At 43.5% G+C, this 23443-nt stretch overlaps 3 protein-coding genes across 3 annotated transcripts; all 3 read left to right on the top strand.

Moving 5' to 3' along the window:
* Positions 1-14929: 14929 nt before the first annotated feature.
* Positions 14930-17646, top strand: LOC127336008 (serine racemase). Its single transcript, XM_051362749.1, is given in 8 exon segments — positions 14930-15162; positions 15613-15805; positions 15896-15982; positions 16067-16150; positions 16152-16289; positions 16763-16836; positions 16919-17105; positions 17315-17646. Coding segments are annotated over 7 exon segments (1005 nt in total). The 5' UTR covers positions 14930-15162; positions 15613-15617; the 3' UTR covers positions 17562-17646.
* A 424-nt stretch (positions 17647-18070) lies between these two features.
* Positions 18071-21036, top strand: LOC127336009 (uncharacterized). The gene is made up of 5 exons (XM_051362751.2): positions 18071-18498; positions 18912-19056; positions 19178-19269; positions 19749-19842; positions 20680-21036. Exons 1-5 carry the CDS (start codon positions 18211-18213, stop codon positions 20895-20897), a joined length of 837 nt encoding a protein of 278 aa, XP_051218711.2. The 5' UTR covers positions 18071-18210; the 3' UTR covers positions 20898-21036.
* Positions 21037-21552: 516 nt separating this feature from the next.
* On the top strand, positions 21553-22689 carry LOC139829743 (actin-depolymerizing factor 6). The gene is made up of 3 exons (XM_051362750.2): positions 21553-21695; positions 21788-22053; positions 22141-22689. The coding sequence occupies exons 1-3, from the start codon at positions 21693-21695 to the stop codon at positions 22289-22291; spliced, it is 420 nt and encodes a 139-aa protein (XP_051218710.1). The 5' UTR covers positions 21553-21692; the 3' UTR covers positions 22292-22689.
* Positions 22690-23443: the final 754 nt, after the last annotated feature.

Genomic DNA, 23443 nt, shown 5'->3' with positions numbered 1-23443 from the left:
TTCATGGTTTAAAACAAGTCAATGTGTGGCGCCCTTTGATGTCTACGCCCCCCTCCTTTTCCTGTAGACAGTGTTGGGCCTCCAAGAGCAGAGGTTTGTAGGACAGCAGCAAGTTTTCCCTTAAGTGGATCACCCAAGGTTTATCGAACTCAGGGAGGAAGAGGTCAAAGATATCCCTCTCATGCAACCCTGCAACCACAAAGCAAGAAGTCTCTTGTGTCCCCAACACACCAAATAGGTGCACTAGTTCGGCGAAGAGATAGTGAAATACAGGTGGTATGAATAAGTAGCAACGGCACCAGAAAAGTGCTTTGCCCAGGACAGTAAACAAGCAGTAGTAACGCAGCAGTAGTAACACAGTAAAACAGTAAACAAGCAGCGATAGCAGTATTTAGGAACAAGGCCTAGGGATTAGACTTTCACTAGTGGACACTCTCAACATTGATCACATAACAGAATAGATAAATGCATACTCTACACTCTTGTTGGATGATGAACACATTGCGTAGGATTACACGAACCCTCAATGCCGGAGTTAACAAGCTCCACAATTCAATGTTCATATTTAAATAACCTTAGAGTGCATGAAAGATCAATTCGACTAAACCAAGTACTAACATAGTATGCACATCAAGTCACCTTCACACTATGTAGGAGGAATAGATCACATCAATACCATCATAGCAATAGTTAACTTCATAATCTACAAGAGATCATAATCATAGCATACGCCAAGTACTAACACGGATGCACACACTGTCACCATTACACCGTGCAGGAGGAATAAAACTACTTTAATAACATCACTAGAGTAGCACATAGATAAATTGTGATACAAAACTCATATGAATCTCAATCATGTAAAGCAGCTCATGAGATTATTGTATTGAGGTACATGGGAGAGAGATGAACCACATAGCTACAGCGGAGCCCTCAGCCTCGGGGGTGGATTACTCCCTCCTCATCATGGAGGCAGCGATGGCGGTGAAGATGGCGGTGAAGACGGCGGTGGAGATGGCTCTGGGGGCAATTCCCCGTCCCGGCAGAGTGCCGAAACAGAGTTCTGTCCCCCGAATTGGAGTTTCGCGATGGCGGCGGCGCCCCTGGAGTCTTTCTGGAGTTTCGTCAATTGGTACTGCGTTTTTAGGTCGAAAGGGGTTATATAGGCGAAGAGGCGGCGCAGGAGGGCTGACAGGGTGGCCTCACCCTAGGCCGGCGTGGCCAGGGTCTGGCCCGCGTGGCCCTATGGTGTGGGGCCCCCCTGGCTCCTCTCCGACTCTTCTTCGGTGTTCTGGAGCCTTCCGGGAAAAATAGGAGGTTTGGCGTTGATTTCGTCCAATTCCGAGAATATTGCCCGAACAGCCTTTCTGGAACCAAAAACAGCAGAAAACAGCAACTGGCCTTTCGGCATCTCGTCAATAGGTTAGTTCCGAAAAACGCATAATAATGACATAAAGTGTGAACAAAACATGTTGGTATTGTCATAAAACAAGCATGGAACATCAGAAATTATAGATACGTTGGAGACGTATCAGCATCCCCAAGCTTAGTTCCTACTCGTCCTCGAGTAGGTAAACAATAAAAGATAATTTCTGAGGTGACATGCTACCAACATAATCTTAATCATACTATTGTAAAGCATATGAGATGAATGCAGCGATTAGAAACAACGTAAATGCAATGAGTAAACAATTGAATCATATAGCAAAGACTTTTCATGAATAGTACTTTCAAGACAAGCATTAATAAGTCTTGCATAAGGGTTAACTCATAAAGCAATAAATTCATAGTAGAGACATTGAAGCAACACAATGGAAGATTAAGTTTCAGTGGTTGCTTTCAACTTGTAACATGTATATCTCATGGATAGTTGTCAATGTAAAGCAATATAACAAATGTAATAAGCAAGTATGTAAGAATCAATGCACAGTTCACACAAATGTTTGCTTCTTGAGGTAGAGAGAGATAGGTGAACTGCCTCAACAATAAAAGTAAAAGAATGGTCCTTCAAAGAGGAAAGCATCGATTGCTATATTTGTGCTAGAGCTTTTATTTTGAAAACATAAAGAGAGCATAAAAATAAAGTTTTGAGAGGTCTATGTTGTTGTCAACGAATGGTAGCGGGTACTCTAACCCCCTTGCCAGACAAACCTTCAAAGAGCGGCTCCCATTTTATTTTATTTTTGGGTGGCACTCCTTCCAACCTTTCTTTCACAAACCATGGCTAACCGAATCCTCGGGTGCCTGCCAACAATCTCATACCATGAAGGAGTGCCTTTTTATTTTAGTTTTATTATGACGACACTCCTCCCAACCTTTGCTTACACAAGCCATGGCTAACCGAATCCTTCGGGTGCCGTCCAACAATCACATACCATGGAGGAGTGTCTATTTTTGTTAATTAATTTGGGACTGGGAATCCCATTGCCAGCTCTTTTTTTTTTGCAAAATTATTGGATAAGCGGATGAAGCCACTAGTCCATTGGTGAAAGTTGCCCAACAAGATTGAAAGATAAACACCACATACTTCCTCATGAGCTATAAAACATTGACACAAATCAGAGGTGATAAATTTTGAATTGTTTAAAGGTAGCACTCAAGCAATTTACTTTGGAATGGCAGGAAATACCATGTAGTAGGTAGGTATGGTGGACACAATTGGCATAGTGTTGTTTGGCTCAAGGATTTGGATGCATGAGAAGTATTCCCTCTCGATACAAGGTTTAGGCTAGCAAGGTTGTTTGAAGCAAACACAAGCACGAACTAGTACAGCAAAAATCACATAAAAGACATATTACAAGCATTATAAGACTATACATCGTCTTCCTTGTTGTTCAAACACCTCACTAGAAAATATCTAGACTCTAGAGAAACCACTCATGCAAACCAAATTTTAACAAGCTCTATGTATTTCTTCACTAATAGGTGCAAAGTATATGATGCAAGAGCTTAAACAAGAGCACAACAATTGCCAAATATCAAGTTATTCAAGACATCATACCAATTACTACATGTAGCATTTTTCGTTTCCAACCATATAACAATTAACGAAGCAGTTTCAACCTTCGCCATGAAAATTAAAAGCTAAGAACACATGTGTTCATACGAACCAGCGGAGCGTGTCTCTCTCCCACACAAGCATTTATTCAAACAAAAACAAAAATAGAAACAAACAAACAGACGCTCCAAGTAAAGCACATAAGATGTGACCGAATAAAAATATAGTTTCAGGGGAGGAACCTGATAATTTGTCGATGAAGAAGGGGATGCCTTGGGCATTCCCAAACTTAGATGCTTGAGTCTTCTTGAAATATGCAGGGATGAACCACCGGGGCATCCCCAAGCTTAGAGCTTTCACTCTCCTTGATCATGATATATCATCCTCCTCTCTTGACCCTTGAAAACTTCCTCCACACCAAACTCGAAACAAACTCATTAGAGGGTTAGTGCATAATAAAAAACTCACATGTTCAGAGGTGACACAATCATTCTTAACACTTCTGGACATTGCCCAAAGCTACTGGAAGTTAATGGAACAAAGAAATCCATCCCACATAGCAAAAGAGGCAATGCGAAATAAAAGGCAGAATCTGTCAAAACAGAACAGTCCGTAAAGACGAATTTTAAAAGGGCACCAGACTTGCTCAAATGAAAATGCTCAAATTGAATGAAAGTTGCGTACATATCTGAGGATCACTCACGTAAATTGGCATAATTTTCTGAGTTACCTACAGAGAATTTTGCCCAGATTCGTGACAGCAAAGAAATCTATTTCTGCGCAGTAATCCAAATCTAGTATGAACTTTTCTATCAACGACTTTACTTGGCACAACAAAACACAAAACTAAGATAAGGAGAGGTTGCTACAGTAGTAAACAACTTCCAAGACACAAATATAAAAAAAAGTACTGTAGCAAAATAATACATGGGTTATCTCCCAAGAAGTTCTTTCTTTATAGCCATTAAGATGGGCTCAGCAGTTTTAATGATCCATTCGCGGGAAATAGTATTTGAAGCAAAAGAGAGCTTCAAGAGGCAAATTCAAAACACATTTAAGCCTAACATGCTTCCTATGCAGAGGAATCTTGTACACAAATGAATTCATGAAGAACAAAGTGACAAGCATAAGAGGATAAAACACGAGTAACTTCAAGATTCTCAACATAAAGAGGGGAAACTTAATATTACTAAGATGCATATAACCATATTTCCCTCTCTCATAATAACTTTTAGTAGCATCATTGATGAAATCCACAATATACCCATCACTTAAAACATTCTTATCATGGTTCATATGCATAGAAGTATCATTAATTTTGGCATAAGGAGAGTTCTTTTCATTAATAGTGATTGGAGCAGGATTATTATCAAGAATTTGAACATGGTAAACAAGTTGCATATTAAGGGAATTGTTTTTGGTAACCCAATCATGACTATGACAAGTTTCATAAGGATAGTTAGAACCTATATCATAGCATTCTTTGTAATAATCATCAGAGATCGGAGGCACAGTGTCATCATAGGAAATAGAATAGTTATCTTTCACAGTCGGTTTATCTGTGTCCACACCATCATTGTTATTAGAAGGAGATGTATCAAGAACATAATGACCAGTAGCTAAAGGATTTTCAAACACCTCTTCCCCAAGCTTAGAGCTTTCTATATCATTATGGGAGGAAGCATGGATAGCACTGACACTATGGCAATTATTATCATCATCATTTTCAGAATTAATTTCCCAGAGATTTGCAATATCAAAAGTAGTGTGCTCATTCAAATCATGATTGCTAATGTATGTAAAGGGCATAGGAAGATCATCGTATTCAGATTCATTATCACAATAATCGTTAGGAGCAACATACTTACGGTTACCTATCGTTATCTCATATACGCGGGGATATGTTGTTACCTCTTTCTTTTTATTCCCCTTATTCTTCTTCTTCTTCTTCGTTCCCTTCTTCTTCTTCTTCTCCTTCTCCTTTTCCTCGTTCCCTTCTTCAGGAAGGAGAGGCTTGATGAGAGGCTTCTCCACATAACCTGCTTTATTTCCAGAAACAATAGAAGAAACTTGGGAGGATCCCTCCTTTTCATTAATTAGTTGAAAACACACAGCGGTCCTATCATATTTTGGCAAGGTGTCATCTTCTAAAATATTTTGTATGTAAGTATTTGTATGGCTATTATCAATGCAATAAGAAAAACACCCATGCAGGACATCATCAATATCAAGATCACTCATATGTAACAAAGAGATTTTTCTCGATAGTTCTTCACACCCCAAAAATAAAGTAAGTTCATCATGCTGATTAGGAGTAATTTCATCATCACAATACAAATTTGCAGCACTCATTGGGTTCAAATTATCATTGGAGGAGCATTGAAAATTAAAATGACCCACTTCATGGCAAACTTCACAAATAAAAGGATAGAGGGCACAAACTTTTTTACCAAGATCATCTAGAGCCCTAAACCACTTTCTAGTTTTTTCATTAGCATGATGGATACAATATTCATCTTTGATTTGATTAATTCCACAAGGTCTATGTATTCCACAAAAATTAACATGCTTATAGGAAATAGCATTCTTAGGAGTTTGAGCATGCTTATTGCAATAATTAACAACAATTTCATTCTTCATGCAAGCCTCTTTAAAAGGTTCATGATACTTATCAAAATTCTTTTTAGGCAATTCAAAATGAGAAGCAAAGGCTTTATAAAGATTTGCAGCAACTTGAGAGTCAAGACCATAAGTAGCACTCATATTTCGAAATTTATCGGTATCCATAAAAGCTTCAATGCATTCATAATCATAATTTATACCTGACTCTTTACCTTTGTCGTTCTCCCATCCTTCAGCGTTGTCCTCAATCCGATCAAGAAGATCCCACCTAGCTTCAACCTCCTTGCTTGTGAAAGATCCCTCCGAACATGCGTCCAGATAGTCCTTATGTTGTCCTGAAAGCCTCGCATAAAAATTGTTAACAATAACATTATGGGGGAGCTCATGAATGGGACATTTGAGCATTAGTGATTTCAATCTCCCCCACGCTTGAGAAATACTCTCTCCATCACGAGGATAAAAGTTATAAATATAATTCCTATCAATATGCACTTCATGAGGAGGATAAAATTTAGAATAAAAGAGAGATGCAATTTCCTCCCAACCAAGAGAATGACTATTCTCCAACAATTTATACCAATGCGCCGCTTTACTGCATAAATAAACAGAGAATAGCTTCTTCCTCACTTCATCCATAGAGATACCTGCACACTTGAATAACCCGCATAATTCGTGCAAAAACAGTAAATGATCTCTAGGGTGGACAGTTCCATCCCCTTTATAGTGGTTATCCATAACACGTTCAATAATTTTCATAGGTATTTTATACGGAATACTTTCAGCAGGTGGATTTAAAATATCACAAGCATCATTAGAGTTATTGCATATGGGAGATAAAGTATTATCAGAGCAAATTTTCTCCTCTAAAGATGGGAAGCTAAAAAGATCACAAGAGTTAGCTTCCCCAAGCTTAGACTTCTCCATAGCATTAGCAGTAATTGCATTCATACTAATAACATCGCTACTAACATGCAAATAAGGTTCCATAGGTTTTTTAATTTTCGCATCAAACAATTCTAAATCAGGAAAAAGATTAAAAAGCTCACCAATTTTTTTGTTGTTTTCCATTGTGCCTAACTAGTGTAAACAAGAAACAAAAAGATGCAATTGCAGGATCTAAAGGAAATAGCTTCGAGTACTTACAACGGCGGAAAATAGCTTAGTAGCCGAGATCCGGAGTGTGAGTACCTTTTACCTTTCCTCCCCGGCAACGGCGCCAGAAAATAGCTTGATGTCTACGCCCCCCTCCTTTTCCTGTAGACAGTGTTGGGCCTCCAAGAGCAGAGGTTTGTAGGACAGCAGCAAGTTTTCCCTTAAGTGGATCACCCAAGGTTTATCGAACTCAGGGAGGAAGAGGTCAAAGATACCCCTCTCATGCAACCCTGCAACCACAAAGCAAGAAGTCTCTTGTGTCCCCAACACACCAAATAGGTGCACTAGTTCGGCGAAGAGATAGTGAAATACAGGTGGTATGAATAAGTAGCAACGGCACCAGAAAAGTGCTTTGCCCAGGACAGTAAACAAGCAGTAGTAACGCAGCAGTAGTAACACAAGAAACGAGAAACAAGCAGCGATAGCAGTATTTAGGAACAAGGCCTAGGGATTAGACTTTCACTAGTGGACACTCTCAACATTGATCACATAACAGAATAGATAAATGCATACTCTACACTCTTGTTGGATAATGAACACATTGCGTAGGATTACACGAACCCTCAATGCCGGAGTTAACAAGCTCCACAATTCAATGTTCATATTTAAATAACCTTAGAGTGCATGAAAGATCAATTCGACTAAACCAAGTACTAACATAGTATGCACACTGTCACCTTCACACTATGTAGGAGGAATAGATCACATCAATACCATCATAGCAATAGTTAACTTCATAATCTACAAGAGATCATAATCATAGCATACGCCAAGTACTAACACGGATGCACACACTGTCACCATTACACCGTGCAGGAGGAATAAAACTACTTTAATAACATCACTAGAGTAGCACATAGATAAATTGTGATACAAAACTCATATGAATCTCAATCATGTAAAGCAGCTCATGAGATTATTGTATTGAGGTACATGGGAGAGAGATGAACCACATAGCTACAGCGGAGCCCTCAGCCTCGGGGGTGGATTACTCCCTCCTCATCATGGAGGCAGCGATGGCGGTGAAGATGGCGGTGAAGACGGCGGTGGAGATGGCTCTGGGGGCAATTCCCCGTCCCGGCAGAGTGCCGAAACAGAGTTCTGTCCCCCGAATTGGAGTTTCGCGATGGCGGCGGCGCCCCTGGAGTCTTTCTGGAGTTTCGTCAATTGGTACTGCGTTTTTAGGTCGAAAGGGGTTATATAGGCGAAGAGGCGGCGCAGGAGGGCTGACAGGGTGGCCTCACCCTAGGCCGGCGCGGCCGTGTCCGGCCCGCGCGGCCCTATGGTGTGGGGCCCCCCTGGCTCCTCTCCGACTCTTCTTCGGTGTTCTGGAGCCTTCCGGGAAAAATAGGAGGTTTGGCGTTGATTTCGTCCAATTCCGAGAATATTGCCCGAACAGCCTTTCTGGAACCAAAAACAGCAGAAAACAGCAACTGGCCTTTCGGCATCTCGTCAATAGGTTAGTTCCGGAAAACGCATAATAATGACATAAAGTGTGAACAAAACATGTCGGTATTGTCATAAAACAAGCATGGAACATCAGAAATTATAGATACGTTGGAGATGTATCACCCTTCCCACTGGCGCCACACTGCACTGTGTGGCGCCCCTCACATCGGCGCCACACATCCATTTGTAATTTCCCAAAACATACTATAAGACAAATTGCCTGGGACTTAGCCGTTTTGGCGAGTCTCTATGTGTGGCGCCGATGCCACGGGCGCCACACCTCACAGTGTGGCGCCGATGCCACGGGCGCCACACAAAGAGCCTCGCCAAAATGGCTAAGGACTAATCGTCCGGAGCCCCTGGATGTTTTCGACCCAAAAGTTGATATATGTTGGCATGTGTGGCGCCGATGCCACGGGTGCCACACAGTGCAGTGTGGCGCCAGTGTGGAGGGCGCCACACATTGACAGTGTGTTAAAACCATGAAATATCCTACCATATTCAAACAGTTTTGACCACAAGAACATTGCACTGAATATGTACCACACATTGACACAGCATAATGGTTCAAATGACAAATAAGGTTCGATGACATCAAGGTTTCAATTACAATAAGGTTCAACGACATGAAGGTTCGAGAAGATCAAGGTTCACACAACATCATGGTTCGACAACATAAAGGTTCGACAACAAGAACATAGCCAAAGTGACATCACTGCGTGGCAAAGGCTCCCTCCCCTCTCGCCTTCTTCTTCTTACATTCTTCAGCCAATTCTTCCTTCTCCCTTATGTCACGAGCCAACTGAACGACCGAATCGAAGAAGTGGTGGTGCTCCTCCGTCTTTGCAGCTTCCGCTTGAGCTCTCTTCTCCTTGATGCGTTCAGCCTCCCTGGCCACCTCCTCTAGGTGCATCCTATTGGCCCTCTCCCTCACAATTTGCTCAAGTTGGCAGCTCCTCAGGAATTTTATCCGTGCCTCGCGGTCCCGTTCGGCCTTCAGCTTCTCATTCCTCCTCTTGTTGCGCAATAGGTATTCCTCATACCCCTTTGCATACGGGCACGCTCGCCCATCTTGTTGTCTTCCTCCTCCTCCTTCTTCCTCTCAAGTTCTTCCTTCTCCCTCTTCCGCACCGTCCTTACCGCCTCCTCCCAAACAGACTCCTCCTTCTCATTGCCCTCCCATGCCCCCTTCCCCTTGGTGGGTTGAGTTGCCATAGCTGTAAACCAAATTGAAAACCAAAGTTAGTCATGGAATAGGAAAATGTAAAGTACAATGCAATTAGTAACTTGGAGACACATACGGATAAGGCCCCGCTAGGTATCATAGCATACTAGTACCCCGACGGCCACCATGCCGACCTCTACTAAGCCCTACATGAATCCTTGGTTGCCTTGGAGCTTGTCGCCATTGTGGTTGATGCCTTGCGGCTTGTTGCCTTGGAGCTTGTTGCGTAGGAGCTTGTTGCCGTGGGGCTTGTTGCCTTGGAGCTTGTTGACTTGGAGCTTGTTGCCGTCGGGCTTGTGTGCTTGGAGCTTGTTGGCTTGGAGGAGGTTGACGCGGTTGGCTTGGGGTTTGTTGGCTTGGGGTTTGTTGGCTTCGAGGTTGATTTGAAGCTTGTTGGCTACTTGATGCTTGACTTGTGCTAGCATCATTGCCCTTTGATTTTTTGCCCGATGTGCACTTCCTTTTATTGTGGCCCTTACTATTGCATGATCCACAATTAGTTGGCTCGCGAGCTTCTTGGAATAACCTGTTTCCCGAATGACCCCATCTATCCATATCTCCGTGATACCTCTTTGTCTTTCTTCTTCCACGTTTCACAACCTTCCATTCCGGATCTGGCCAAACTTGCACTCCATGATACTCCGGCCATTGTGATTGATCCAAGTAAGGAGAAAACCTTGGAGCCCATGTCCTCTTTGTGGCTTCAATTGAGAACTCGGACTCCCGAACGGTGAGCGGGTTATTGTAGTCGACACGTCTAGTGCGTGCGGCTGTTAGCAAGTGGGAGCAAGCCAAATGAAGCAAAGAGGGCCTCCTACATGTGCATTCACATGTCTTTAGGGACACACGGAAAGCCCGGCCTCCGTGTTGGACACCACCTTGTGTGGTGCCTCCCGGCTCATTCACTTGGTAAACCCAGTCAACATTGTCATAACATGTAGCCGTTTGGGAGTCCGCCTTCCTCGCCTGAAAATCCATGAACTCTTGAACCTTCGTTGGGAACTCGCAATTCATAGCAATTTCCTTCTCCGTTTCATCGGTGTAGTTCTGGAAATAGACATTCAACTTCTCGAATGTGTATTGAATGATTGCCGTCACGGGCAATGCACGGACACCCTTCAACACATTGTTGAAGCACTCGGCCATGTTGCTTGTCATTTGGCCATATCTCCTCCCATCCTCATCATAAGCTCTTGCCCACTTTGAGTTAAATATGAGGTGTCTATGAAGAAACTCTTGACCACCCGCATTGAGGTCTTTGTGCTTCAGCAAGCCGTTGTATAGGTTTGCGACGCGGCGCTCAGAGTAAGCGAGGCAACAATCTTGAAGAAGGTCAGACAACTCTTTGCTCTTGCATGCCCGGTAGAAGTTTGCACAAAAATACCTCATGCACCATCGGTGATGCAAGGGAGCATGCCCGGGAATTGCAAGCTCCACCACATTGAGAATTCCTTGATGACGATCGGAGATGACACACACTTCCTTTGAGGGTGGTATGACCCTCGTCCTCAATATATGGAAAAACCATTCCCAGTTATCATTGTTCTCAATCTCTACCAATGCAAAAGCCAGTGGTACTAAACGGTTGCTTGCATCACTTGCTATTGCCACCAATAGTGTGCCCTTGTACTGCCCGGTCAAGAAGGTACCATCCACGGCTATGACGGGCCTACAATGTTCGAATGCCCTCGTGCATTGCTCGAATGACCAAAATGCATGGTGAAATACCCTCACTCTTTTACCATCATGCAATGTCATTTTGGTTGCGGAAGGCTCCACCACATGCACCATGCCCGGGTTAGTTGCGGTCATCGCTAACAACAACCTAGGGACTCGGTTGTATGCTTCCTCCCAATCACCGTACAACATCTTGAATGCGGCTTGTTTGGCCTTCCATGCCTTCCCGTACTTGACGTCGTAGGCAAACCGGGATTTGACCGTATCTTGCACGGACCTAATGCTCATGATAGGAAGTGATGAGATCTCTGCCGAGAGCTTGTATGCAATGAACTCGGATGTGAGTTGACGGTGGTCTGGCTGCGCATCCTTGCCATCAAGCTTCGGCCCCCGGCACATGTGAGTGGCTACACAACTTGTTATGTGCCAAGAGGGCCCTTTTTTGAAAGGTCTTGCACGGACAACCCATGGGCACCTTTTATCCACACATTTTAGCGTGTACCGCTTCTTCAAGTCCGAGTGAACAACGAGGTAAGGGCGATGATGCTTAATGGAGAACTCCTTCAACCATATCTTCAATTCCAAGAATGTATCAAACGTGAGCCCTTTAGAGATCATAGCCGTCCTACCATCCACATCTCTCTTGGATAGTGGCCTAGCTCCAAGAAGTAAACTTTTGCCACCATCAACCACGGCTCCATCCGCAAGACTAACATCACGAAACAATGGTACCCGGATATCCCGTCCGGTTACCTTCTTGAAGATCTCGGCTCTTTCGGCTTCCTTAGCCGTCAAGCCATCCTCGTCAACCTCCTCTTCGGGTCCATCATCATCCGAGTCCGACGCACAGCATCGGGAATAAGGAATGGAGTGGTCCATCTTCTCTTGCGTCCAATATTTATCCAAATCACCGATATTGTTGCCATTCATCTCGAAACCATCATCACCATCGTCATGCTCGTCATACTCATTATCCAACGGAGGTTGTTGGGCAATGGGAGATTGGAAAATGGGAGATTGGGTGGCCTCTTCTTGGCTCATGGGTGGAGGACTCCTCTCTCGAACGGGGGAGGAGGGCCGGTTAAGGTCAAGCTCAATACGAGCATCAACCGTCTTGGTTGCAAACAACTCCAAAGCCTTATCTTGTGACTTGGCCACCGTCTCCTTGTAAACGGACCAACGTTGCTCGGAGTTGATACGCATTGTCTTCCAACGGGTGTGCATTCCAAACCCCACATTATGCCTTCCCTCTAGCTCAACACCATCATTTGGCTCATTCCAATTCAACTCAACCCTCACTTGTGCTACCACCTCCGCAAAGCTAGGGCTAAGGTCAAACACCAAGTCAACCTCTTCCGGGTCCGGCTCTAGGTTTCCCTTCAAGAAAGCATCCTTGTCCACATGATGAACATGAACAATTCTTTCCATCCCCTAGCATAATGAGAACAACACATACACACATGTGTTCATTAGTTACCATAATCAACATAATCTACCCATACAAACTAGCACACTACCATTTCTCCTACTTCAACAACCCTAACATCCAACCAAATCCATCTCCACCCTCAAATCAACCAAATCCACATCTAGGGTTTCACAAGTAGATTCAACCAAATACACAAAATCAATGGATGAAAAGAAGGGGAACGGAGGAGATTACCTCAAGAAACGAGTTGGGAACGATCTCCACGGACAGATCTGATGATTTGGTGGTGGATTTGGTGGGGGGAGAGGGGGGAGAGAGAGAAAACCGGGCGCCTTTGCTCAGTGAAGAAGAACAGAGGGAGGAGAAAGAACTCGGATCGGGCTGGGCGGGCGCGCGCGGCCAAACTTAAGTGGATGTGTGGCGCCCTTGCCACGGGCGCCACAAAGTGTGGCGCCGATGTGAGCGGCGCCACACATGCTGCCACGTCGGATCGGCTCTCCAGCTCAGCGTCGACGGGCCACGTCAGATGGGTTTGTGACGCCAGCAGCACGGGCGCCACATGGGCATGTGTGGCGCCCATGAGAGGAGCGCCACACAAAAGGGTTAGATGAGTGAAATAGTTTCGCTGGAGGGTCAGTCTGTGCTTTTCTTTCACATTTGGGTTATTTTTGTGCAAATCGCCTGCTATCGATGCCACATTCACATAAGTTGCTGAGGTCAACGCGAGGTACTTATTTTGCAAGGCACTCCGAGAGGGGTCGGGTGGTAATTTAGGATTTCATTTTTATACCACCCGGTCGGCATCGTTAGATAACTGATTAACCTCAAAAGCAAACGACTTTGACTGATGTGTTGAACACTTGTTTGATTGGTTTAGGTTCTCGTTGATTAGTTTAATCTGTAAGAGTGACTAATGGAGCTATTGATCCTCAGAAGCAACCTAGCTAACCCTAGTTTAATCTGTAAGAGTGACTAATGGAGCTATTGATCCTCAGAAGCAACCTATACACCCTAAACGAAACTAATCAACGAGAACCTAAACCAATCTCTTACACAGGACCCGTGGGTTCAAGTTCTTCCAAAGGCAGCATAGTGCGTGGCAAAACGTTCAGATTCATATTGAACTCCGACGTTGTCGACTTGCCGGCAAATTTGAACTCATCTCTTTTATGCCGTGCGTCATGGCGTCCACGGAAGACCTATCCACTATTGTCAGGCGTTGAAAGGATCAAGCTTGGCATTCGGTGGTTATTGCCGCATCTAGATTAGCTAGCTATGTTCACTCCTGATGTGCGGTGATTTTTTTTATTGCGACGGATGTGTAGTAAATTTCTGGTACAAGTCCTTATCCCCTTTAAACAAAACAAAATTTGCGCCATTAGTCATCGCTCTTGCAAATTAAGATTTCATTGGTAGACTAGACTGCTAAAATGTCTGGTCTCCCTTGAAACAAAACAAAATTTGCGCCGTTAGTCATAGCTCTTGCAGATTAAACTTCCTTCAGTATACAAGACTACTAACATGTCATGTGTCCCTTAAAATAAAATAAAATTTGCTACATTAGTCATCGCTCTTACAATTTAAACTTCCAGCGGTAGACTGGACTAGTAAAATGTCGATACCTAGATACTGCCGATGCCTCGACAACCTTAATGCTCGTGCCCTCAATTTGTTTTCCGTTAGGCATCATGTCACTGCATTGTGCATACCTCTTTTACTCAGTATTTCTAAAAATCGTTGCGGCAATAAAGAGTTATATGGCACGGAGAAAAAGAATCCATAAAAATAAAGTTCAATTTGTGAGCTAACCCAACCAGCATAAGTCCACTAGTAAAGCTTATGCATCGAGAAAACATAAAAATGAAAACATGCAAAACCTCCATCACGGCACATGTACATGTACAATAACAACATGAAGTGCGTATAAAACCGAAAATACTCAACAAAGTGCACGTATAATACTTTCAGGAGTACGAAAAAAATATCAGTATTATCAGCAGGAATCTAATTTTAATGTTCTTGGCGCGAGAAAGGCAACTGTGAAACCTTTCTTAATTCAGGCGGGCAATTCTAAAAATATTTGTTTGGAATTTTGAATCACAAAAAAATGAACATAGAATACCACAGCCGTCCGCATCGGGACGGAAATCTCTCCAAAATTCTCACTAGGCACTAGACACTTTTTTTTAGATACGCACTACACACTTGTGTATTGAGCAGTAGAACAAACTGCCTTTCAAGAGTCGGACATTTTTCTAGTGATTTTGCAGAAACACGGGCCATCCTGAACCCCAATGTAGGTCCGTAACAAATGAAAAGCCCAAGGTCATTGACTGGGCTCTGGCTTGTGGCCTTCTAGACCACAGCAGCACATCGCGAGACCTAGGCCCTAGCGAGACCCATCTCGTTCTTGGATTTTGTTCTTAGGAACGATCCTTACCTTTTCCACTTCGGCAGAATCCGCCTCCGAATCCCCACCCCCCAGTCCCCTCACTCACTTGGTCCACGAGATTCCGCCCGGCTCATCGTTAAGATTCCTCTTGGCGCAAGATTCCTGCGTCTCCTCGTCCAAATATTCTTCCAGCATAGTGGTTCCTCTTGATTTCTGCGGTAACGTCTACTTCTACTGTCGAATCTAACTTGCCTGTACCAACTTTGCTTGAATCAATCAGTTTGACGATTATATTATTGCTATCGCTTTCCTATCTTGTTGATGGTTTCATTGATGAGGCAGTTGGATTAGCATAGTAGGAGTAGATACGGTTCTCTGTTTCTTTCTCTTTCACCACATCAGTACATCACCGTACAGCCAACAAACGAGAACTGCGAGTCACTGAATGACTGAACTGAAAGCCATTTTTTCTATTTTTATTTGATGTTCTTATGTACGCGTATGCAGTTCACTCTGATAGTGTGGTCTACTTAGTACTTACCAGTACTAGTTATGCTTTGTATGCAGTTTAGCACGCAATATCTTGAATCACTGAACTGGTGTGTATCGTTATGTGTTTCACTGAGCCAAGGACAGTTCAGCGAATTAATGTAGTCAATACTTGCTAGGCCTAATGGGGAGCAGAGATGACGATAGTCAGAGCACCGAAGGCCAGGGCTATGCTGCGGATATCAATTCCATCAGGGAGGCGCAGACCCGCATCGCCCCATATGTGCACAAGACACCCATTCTGTCATCGACATCTATTGACGCCATTGTGGGGAAGCAGTTGTTCTTTAAGTGTGAATGCTTCCAGAAGGCGTGAGAGTTACTGCTTCGTGTGCTATTTGCCTCTGCAATGTTTTACAGTACATGGTGCTAACTGCTGTAAGCATACATTCTCCTGTGTAGAGGGGCATTCAAGATCAGAGGGGCATCCAATTCAATATTTGCCCTTGATGATAATCAGGCATCAAAGGGTGTCGTGACACATAGCAGGTTGATACTAATTTCAGAGTTTCTTGGGGGATTGTTCCAACATCTGAAGAAATTAAGATACTGATAATATATTCTTTTCCTCAGTGGGAATCATGCTGCTGCTGTGGCTCTGGCTGCAAAGTTGCGTGGCATTCCTGCTTACATTGTCATACCCAAAAATGCACCAGCATGACAATGTTAAGCGTTATGGTGGTCGTGTTATCTGGAGTGATGCCAATATGGAATCAAGAGAATCTATCGCTAGAAGAGTCCAGGAGGAGACTGGTGCTGTTCTTGTTCATCCATTCAATGATAAGTACACTATCAGGTTATCTTTTGCCACACGAATCTTTTATTGTCCTCTGTTCTTTACTTGATAGTTCTAATATCTAGGCAAAAAACCTTTGATGCAAAAGGTTAGTTTGAATTTGGAATGGAGGGTAGGCAAAAAAATTAATCACATGCTTACTCAGCGCTGACAATCTTTTCTTCCAGTGAAACAACCACAAGTATATCTAATTACTTGAAACTAACCTTGGCATGTATAGTTGCCTGACTCTTTTAGTCTTAGTAGCTTGTTTCACCGAGCAACTACAACCTTTTGCACTTTTCATGAAGGACCATTCTAGACTTAAGGAATATCAACCCGTTTTTTCACAAAAGAGTGATATATTTTATGCAACATACATTCAAAATCCTCGTAGTTTCTTTTGCGCCTTGCTGTTTTGGCATTGGTAGTGTTAGCTCTAAGTGCATAGAATTTCCCATGAAATATGGAAATTTAATTTTCTTTTGTTTCAGTGGTCAGGGTACAGTATCCCTTGAACTTTTGGAGCAAGTCCCTGAGATCGACACAATAATCGTTCCAATTAGTGGTCTGTACTCTCTTAGCTTCTTCTCTAATGTAACTGGTCGTTTCTAATTTGGCACTTGGTAAACGTCTTGGCTAAACTACAGGCGGTGGTTTGATATCTGGTGTGGCACTGGCTGCAAAGGCCATAAATCCTTCAATACGTATTCTAGCAGCTGAACCAAAGGGTGCTGATGATTCAGCCCAGTCCAAAGCTGCTGGACGGATCATCAAACTAGCTACAACTGACACGATTGCTGATGGACTACGAGCTTTTCTCGGTGACTTGACATGGTAAAGCAATATACATTGATTGAGGACGTTTGCATCATCTTTTGCACTTGCATTATTGTCCTGGAAGCAGGAACCATACTAAATTATCGACCCTTTTGCTTTCATTTCAAAATTTCCACGAGACCTTAAATGCTAGTTTGATAAAAAAAATCCTAAAAAGTGTCTTGATGTGAAAATCCTGAAATGGCTTGTATTGGATGTGATTCTAGGCCGGTGGTGCGTGACTTGGTGGACGATATCATCGTGGTGGATGACAATGCCATTGTTGATGCCATGAAAATGTGTTACGAGATGCTGAAGGTGGCTGTGGAGCCTAGCGGAGCCATTGGCCTTGCCGCTGTGCTCTCTGACGAGTTCAAGCAAAGCTCTGCTTATCATGAGAGCAGCAAGATAGGGATCATTGTTTCTGGAGGGAATGTGGATCTCCGTGTGCTTTGGGATTCTCTGTATAAATGATGAATGGGCCATACAACTTTGTATCGAAACTGAAATGCACCAGAAGATTTGCTGCAGACTTGTAATTAAACTGTCTGTTGAGTTACTGGGTGCAAAACATTTTACCACACGCTTTATCAATTCCATGGTTTTCTGCGAAAATTTTGATATGTTTTCAGTTTAGGGTGACAGTGGCAATTGAAGCAATATTTTCATGTTAAAAAAAGAAGCAATATTTTCTAGAATACACAATTGAAGCGGTATGAATTGGTAACGTCAAATCAGAAACAACATAGTACCTTTTTACTGATCCCAGGTTGGTTAACATGTTGTTTGGCAAGTCGATGAATTAATCCGATATATTCTGAAAGTCTGAAGTAAGACTTACAAAAAAAAAAAGGAAATACCATTGGTTTTCCTTGAGTTGCCGGAGATAGCAGTGCTACTACTACTACAGAAGTTCACCAGAACCCATCTCCGTATGAGCACGAATCTCAAAGCACCCTTCCCACCCAAAACAAACCAAACCCCTTGCTACGCTCGAGCCAGGCCAATACACGTCCGGTCCCCGTCCCACGCTCCTCTTCCTCCTCCGCCGCCGCCGCCGCAAAGAAAGATACTGCCGGGCGCGCTCACGAGATAGAGTGCGGCGGCTCGGCCGTAGCAAGCGATGCCGAATAAGCGTCAGAGGGAGGCGAAGAAGCGCTTCCGCGAGGCGAATCCCGGCCTCTGTCCGCCGGCGCCCGCCCCTGCCGCCGATGGCGCCAAGAAGAAGAAGAGCAAGAAGAGCATGTTCAAGAAAGTGAAGAAGCCGGACGCTGGGCGCGGCGGAGCGGGGAGGTCGAAGCACCCGCTGCGGGTTCCCGGGATGCGGCCCGGGGAACAGTGCTTCATCTGCAAGTCCACCGACCACGCGGCCAAGAACTGCCCCGAGAAGTCCCTCTGGGACAGGAACAAGGTACAAACCCACCATTGCTCGGCCATAATTGCTGTATCCAGAAACTTGCAAGGATAGTTTGTTCGCCGTAGAATTGCTACTTGACTGAGATTCCACGAACCTAAGAGCATTGGATGATGTTACTGACTGAAAGAGTTCGTTTATAGCAGTGTAGTTCTAATTGTTCGGGGTTAGTAGAAACGTGGAGTGGCAGAAGTGATGATGATGTTCCCTTAGCTTGACCTTGCTGGATGAGATTGTCACCGAGTCCTTGGCTCCTTGCTGTCACATGAATGCGTGGTGTTTTTGAAAAATGTTCTGTATAGCTACATGGTGTTTGATTGTAATATCTGTTAGCTTAATGTCTGAATTTTTCAGTTGCAGGAGTTCGGGTTCAGTATACCAAAGTAATAATATTGCTATGTTCTTTTCAGATCTGCTTGCACTGCAGGGAACGGGGGCATAGTCTGAAGAACTGCCCTGAGAAAAGTGATGGGAATTTGAATTTGAAGAAATTCTGCTATAACTGTGGTGAATCTGGACATTCCCTTTCCAAGTGCCCCCTCCCCATTGAAAATGGTACTGCTCATCCATCTATCTTATCCAGCTGCTAGTTTGTAGTGTCGCCAGTAATATTATCCTTTGATTCCTTGTAACATGAGGCTTCTTCATGTGTTTAACATTATTCTGTATTACGCAGGCGGTACAAATTTTGCGAGCTGCTTTGTCTGCAAACAGCAGGGACATTTGAGCAAAGATTGTCCTGAAAACAAGCATGGCATCTATCCAAAGGTATTGCACATGCTTCATTGTCCCTTCTCATCAATCATGATACTCATGCATGATAGACGTAAGATGTTGAAATTGATGCACTTGTACTTTCATTCGGAGTTTTAATGCGGACAAACATATCATGCCTGATGGAAAACGGTCCTGGCTCATGATTGTTACGTAATTACTTGTTATGAGTTTAAATTGCATGTAGTTTGAGAGACAGTTCACTATTTTTCTCCTTGAGTTAATGACACCTTATGCAAACAAATTGGTAGATAAGGGTTGAGAGCAAACAAAAACTTCCATTTGATAAATGATAAGTTCATACTTGAATCATTCATAAGCCTTATTTGTCTGAGCTCTCTGATATATAACCAGCTTGTTGTAGCTTTTAACTTCTTACTTTTTGTTACTGTTAAGACTGCTCTACCTTGGTATGTTTACTTTATGCAGTCATTGATTCCTTGCGCTTTTATTTGAACTCTATTAAATTGTAGGGTGGCTGCTGTAAGATATGTGGTGAAGTTACACATTTGGCCAGGCATTGTCCAAACAAACGGCAACATGACTTCACTTCCTCTATGGATGATGGTAAACAAACTGGAACTACTCCCTTGACATATCTTTGACATCTCATAACTACCGTGCATTCATTCTCAACATTTGGAACGCCCACTTTTGTGGAGTGTGCTTGCAATCGATCTTCGGTTACCTGTTGTCATCATTTATACTTGGCAAAAAAATGTAGAAGTATAAATTGTATAATACTCATTTATTAGAATGTTGGCTGAATTTAGAGAATTCGGATTATACAACTATTTGAAGACTTCTTCAGTGGTGTTACATAACATGAGCTTTAGAGATGCGAATTTTTGGCACCCCATAAACCCTAAAATGCGTGGTAATTTTAAATATTGAAAAAAGAATCTGAATTCTCCTAGAAACAAAAGATGATCAAGTATTGTACTTGTATAAAAATTCATGGGCTCGAAATGATTCCCATGGTATCCTGGTTAAAAAAGACAAATTTATGGCGAATATAGCGTGAATAGTACATGGACATGGGGCCTGTTCGATTTTATCTTTTTTACCCAGGATACAATTATAGTAATTTCCTCGTGAAATATTTTTGTATAAGTACAATACTTGATCCTCTATGGTTCCCAAAAGGATTCGGATTTTTTTACCTTTTTTTTGAATTACTGTTTTTTTTTCTTTAGATGCATGAGGTGCTTGGCACCCATGAGCATGTATGTATTTTCCGAGCTTTAGATCCCTATGATAGAAACTGTGCGAACTCTAATATCTTTTACAGATTCTGCTGTTTTATATGTGGAGACTGTGTGCAAGCCGGGGCAACAGATTCTCTGTTGTAGCTGTTCGTTACAGGAATTCCTATTTGCTCATTTATCATTGTTCTTGTTTTAGGTATGATGAACACGGAGGGAGTCCACCAGGAAGACCATGCTCTGCGGGGTGGAGATGATCTTGAAGATGATTTCATTGACGAAGAAGAACCAAAACCCACAAAAGCAAAGAAAGCCAAGCTACCTAGTTCGGACTCAGCTACGGGCAATGGTGAGAAGAATGCCAGCTCAAAGGCAAAAGGAAAACAAGCTCCGAAAGTTGTAAAATTCTTTGGTTAAACAATGGCGTTTTTGTAGCTTATGTGATACATATGATCTTCCTGGACAGAACTTCTTTTGGCGGGATCACAACCATGTAACTTACAGTGAGTGTTGTTTGGTCACTATGTGATGTTCGAGAAGGTAATCTTTTGAGATATCTGATGGACCTTCAGGGCACTTATTAGGCTCGTTCTAACCGCTTGAAGTTAGCAGTGTTGCAGCAAGGTCCCCTGAAAAATACTGCTTTGTTGTCAAAATTACTACTCCCGTCATTCCTAATAGTTGACTTTATAGGGTTTCCTTTGTCAAACTACTTCAAGTTTGACCAAATTCGTAGAATAATATATGAACATGTACAATGGCAATTAAATTTAATTAGATACACCACACAATATTGATTTGATGTTATTGATATTTGACACATTTTTCTAGAAATTAGGTCAAACTTAGAGAAGTTTAACTTAGCACAATCCTAAAACTTCACTTATTTTGGAACTGAGGGACTCTGTCAAAGCCAGGGACTCAGGAGGCCAGGGAGAGATGGATGGGTGGTGGCGCGTATGTTGATGGAGCACCTCTCGATCTCTAATGGCTGATGGCTCTCACGAAGGAGGGGACCTGCTTGGTCAAACGCCCCTCTTTCTCCTCCGAAAAACGAGGCGGGCTCCGGTTCTCACGAAGGATGGCATGCAAGCCTCCGGTTCCCCTATATTTCACCTGCCCCCTCCTCCCTTCCGGGCCTTGAGAATCTCGCCCGCCGACGACCGTTGCCATTGTCCGGCTGCCGAAAGAAGATAGAACCCGCCGTCAGCCATGGTGAGGGCGGCGATGATGTCAATGGCGATGGATGCCGCGTGTGGATGCAATGCGACGATAATGAACTGTGGTTGTTGTTTGTTTGTTGCAAGGCGAACTCTGCGTCGGGGATGGCGGTGAGCGACGAGTGCAAGCTCAAGTTCCAGGAGCTCAAGGCGAAGCGGAGCTTCCGGTTCATCACGTTCAAGATCAACGAGCAGACGCAGCAGGTGGTGGTAGACAGGCTGGGGCAGCCCGGCGACACCTACGCCGACTTCACCGGCACCATGCCCGAGGGCGAGTGCCGCTACGCCGTCTTCGACTTCGACTTCGTCACCGACGAGAACTGCCAGAAGAGCAAGATCTTCTTCATTTCCTGGTACGCCGACTTCACCGCCACCATTCCCCATTGACTGCTCTCTTCTTTCTTCCTCTCGACAAGTACACTGAAGCTGGGTGGCTGCAGGTCCCCGGACACCTCGAAGACGAGGAGCAAGATGCTGTACGCGAGCTCCAAGGACCGGTTCAAGAGGGAGCTGGACGGCATCCAGGTGGAGCTGCAGGCCACCGACCCCAGCGAGATGAGCATGGACATCGTCAAGTCCAGAGCCCTCTGATCGGATCTGATCCGACTCAACAAAATCCGACCCTTTCGTTCCCGACAGTAACACCACCTGGATCGATCTAGCTACATACGTACGTACACGTACATGCTCCCGCACGCATGCAGGAACAACAAGGCTCCTTTTCTGCGTCAGTTCCTGCACGCCCTACCGTATGCCCCCTTGTAAAGCTGATAGATGATCTCCATCATGTCTTTCTTTCCCGTATGTTGCAAGATTTTAGACGGCATATGTCGATCTTAATTTCCTGCTGTTGCTGAGGCAGTGCGTGTACGTATTCATGTGCCCGTGCCTGCTGTGTGAGCGATTGACTCCAAGCAGGCAGACAATGGGCATTTCATCACCAAAACAAAAAGAATATACTACTCGTAGTAGCAAAGATTGTGGTTCAATTTTCTGCACGCCGCTGCCCAGGCTTGGTTTTGCTCGACCGATGAATGGATAAATTAACCAAGGCCTCCTGGTTAATTTTCTAGTGCTAGTTTGAGATTCGATCTGACCACTTCCTTGACACTTGGGGGGAGTAAACAGAAGTTTTACTACACATACCAAGAGCATCCGGATAAAATCAATTGATCCACCTCCGTTTCCTCTGCGACTTGAATGCTCCTCGTGATAAAACGCAATTGACTTGACTAATCTACACATTGTGGAAATTGTACGCATGATACTGTGCATTCTTTTGGTTTCTACCTCTGTCCGTCGTGTCTTTGTCTATAATTAATCTCGTTCCATTCTGAGACGATCTAGCCGTGTAACATATAAGTCGACTGAGAATTTTGTAGTTCACTTAATTCATGAACACTGTTACTTGAGTTTAGTGGAAAAGTGCAGCTTTTAAAATCAATTCGAGATAAGGAAATCACAACAAAAATGTTCCACGTCTATTTTTGAACAAAGTCCGTTTTCCCCTTTAATTTTTCACTTGGCTCATATCCCTCCCCCAAAAAAACTTTACTTGGCTCACTAGCTAAACCTCCCTAAATTTTCAATTTTTTTTGAGAAAACCTAATTTTTCACTAATAGTCCATTTAACCCACTTTTTGACCTGGCAGATAAGGGTTAAATGGACCATTATTCTTAGTTTAGGGATTTAGTGAGCCAAGTAAATTTTGGGAGGAAACATGAGCCATGTGAAAATTTTGG

Source organism: Lolium perenne, chromosome 2 (assembly GCF_019359855.2).
Source record: "Lolium perenne isolate Kyuss_39 chromosome 2, Kyuss_2.0, whole genome shotgun sequence".
Taxonomy (NCBI): domain Eukaryota; kingdom Viridiplantae; phylum Streptophyta; class Magnoliopsida; order Poales; family Poaceae; genus Lolium; species Lolium perenne.
The sequence above is the reverse complement of the archived record's forward strand: the minus strand, read 5'-3'. Positions and strand labels throughout refer to the sequence as shown.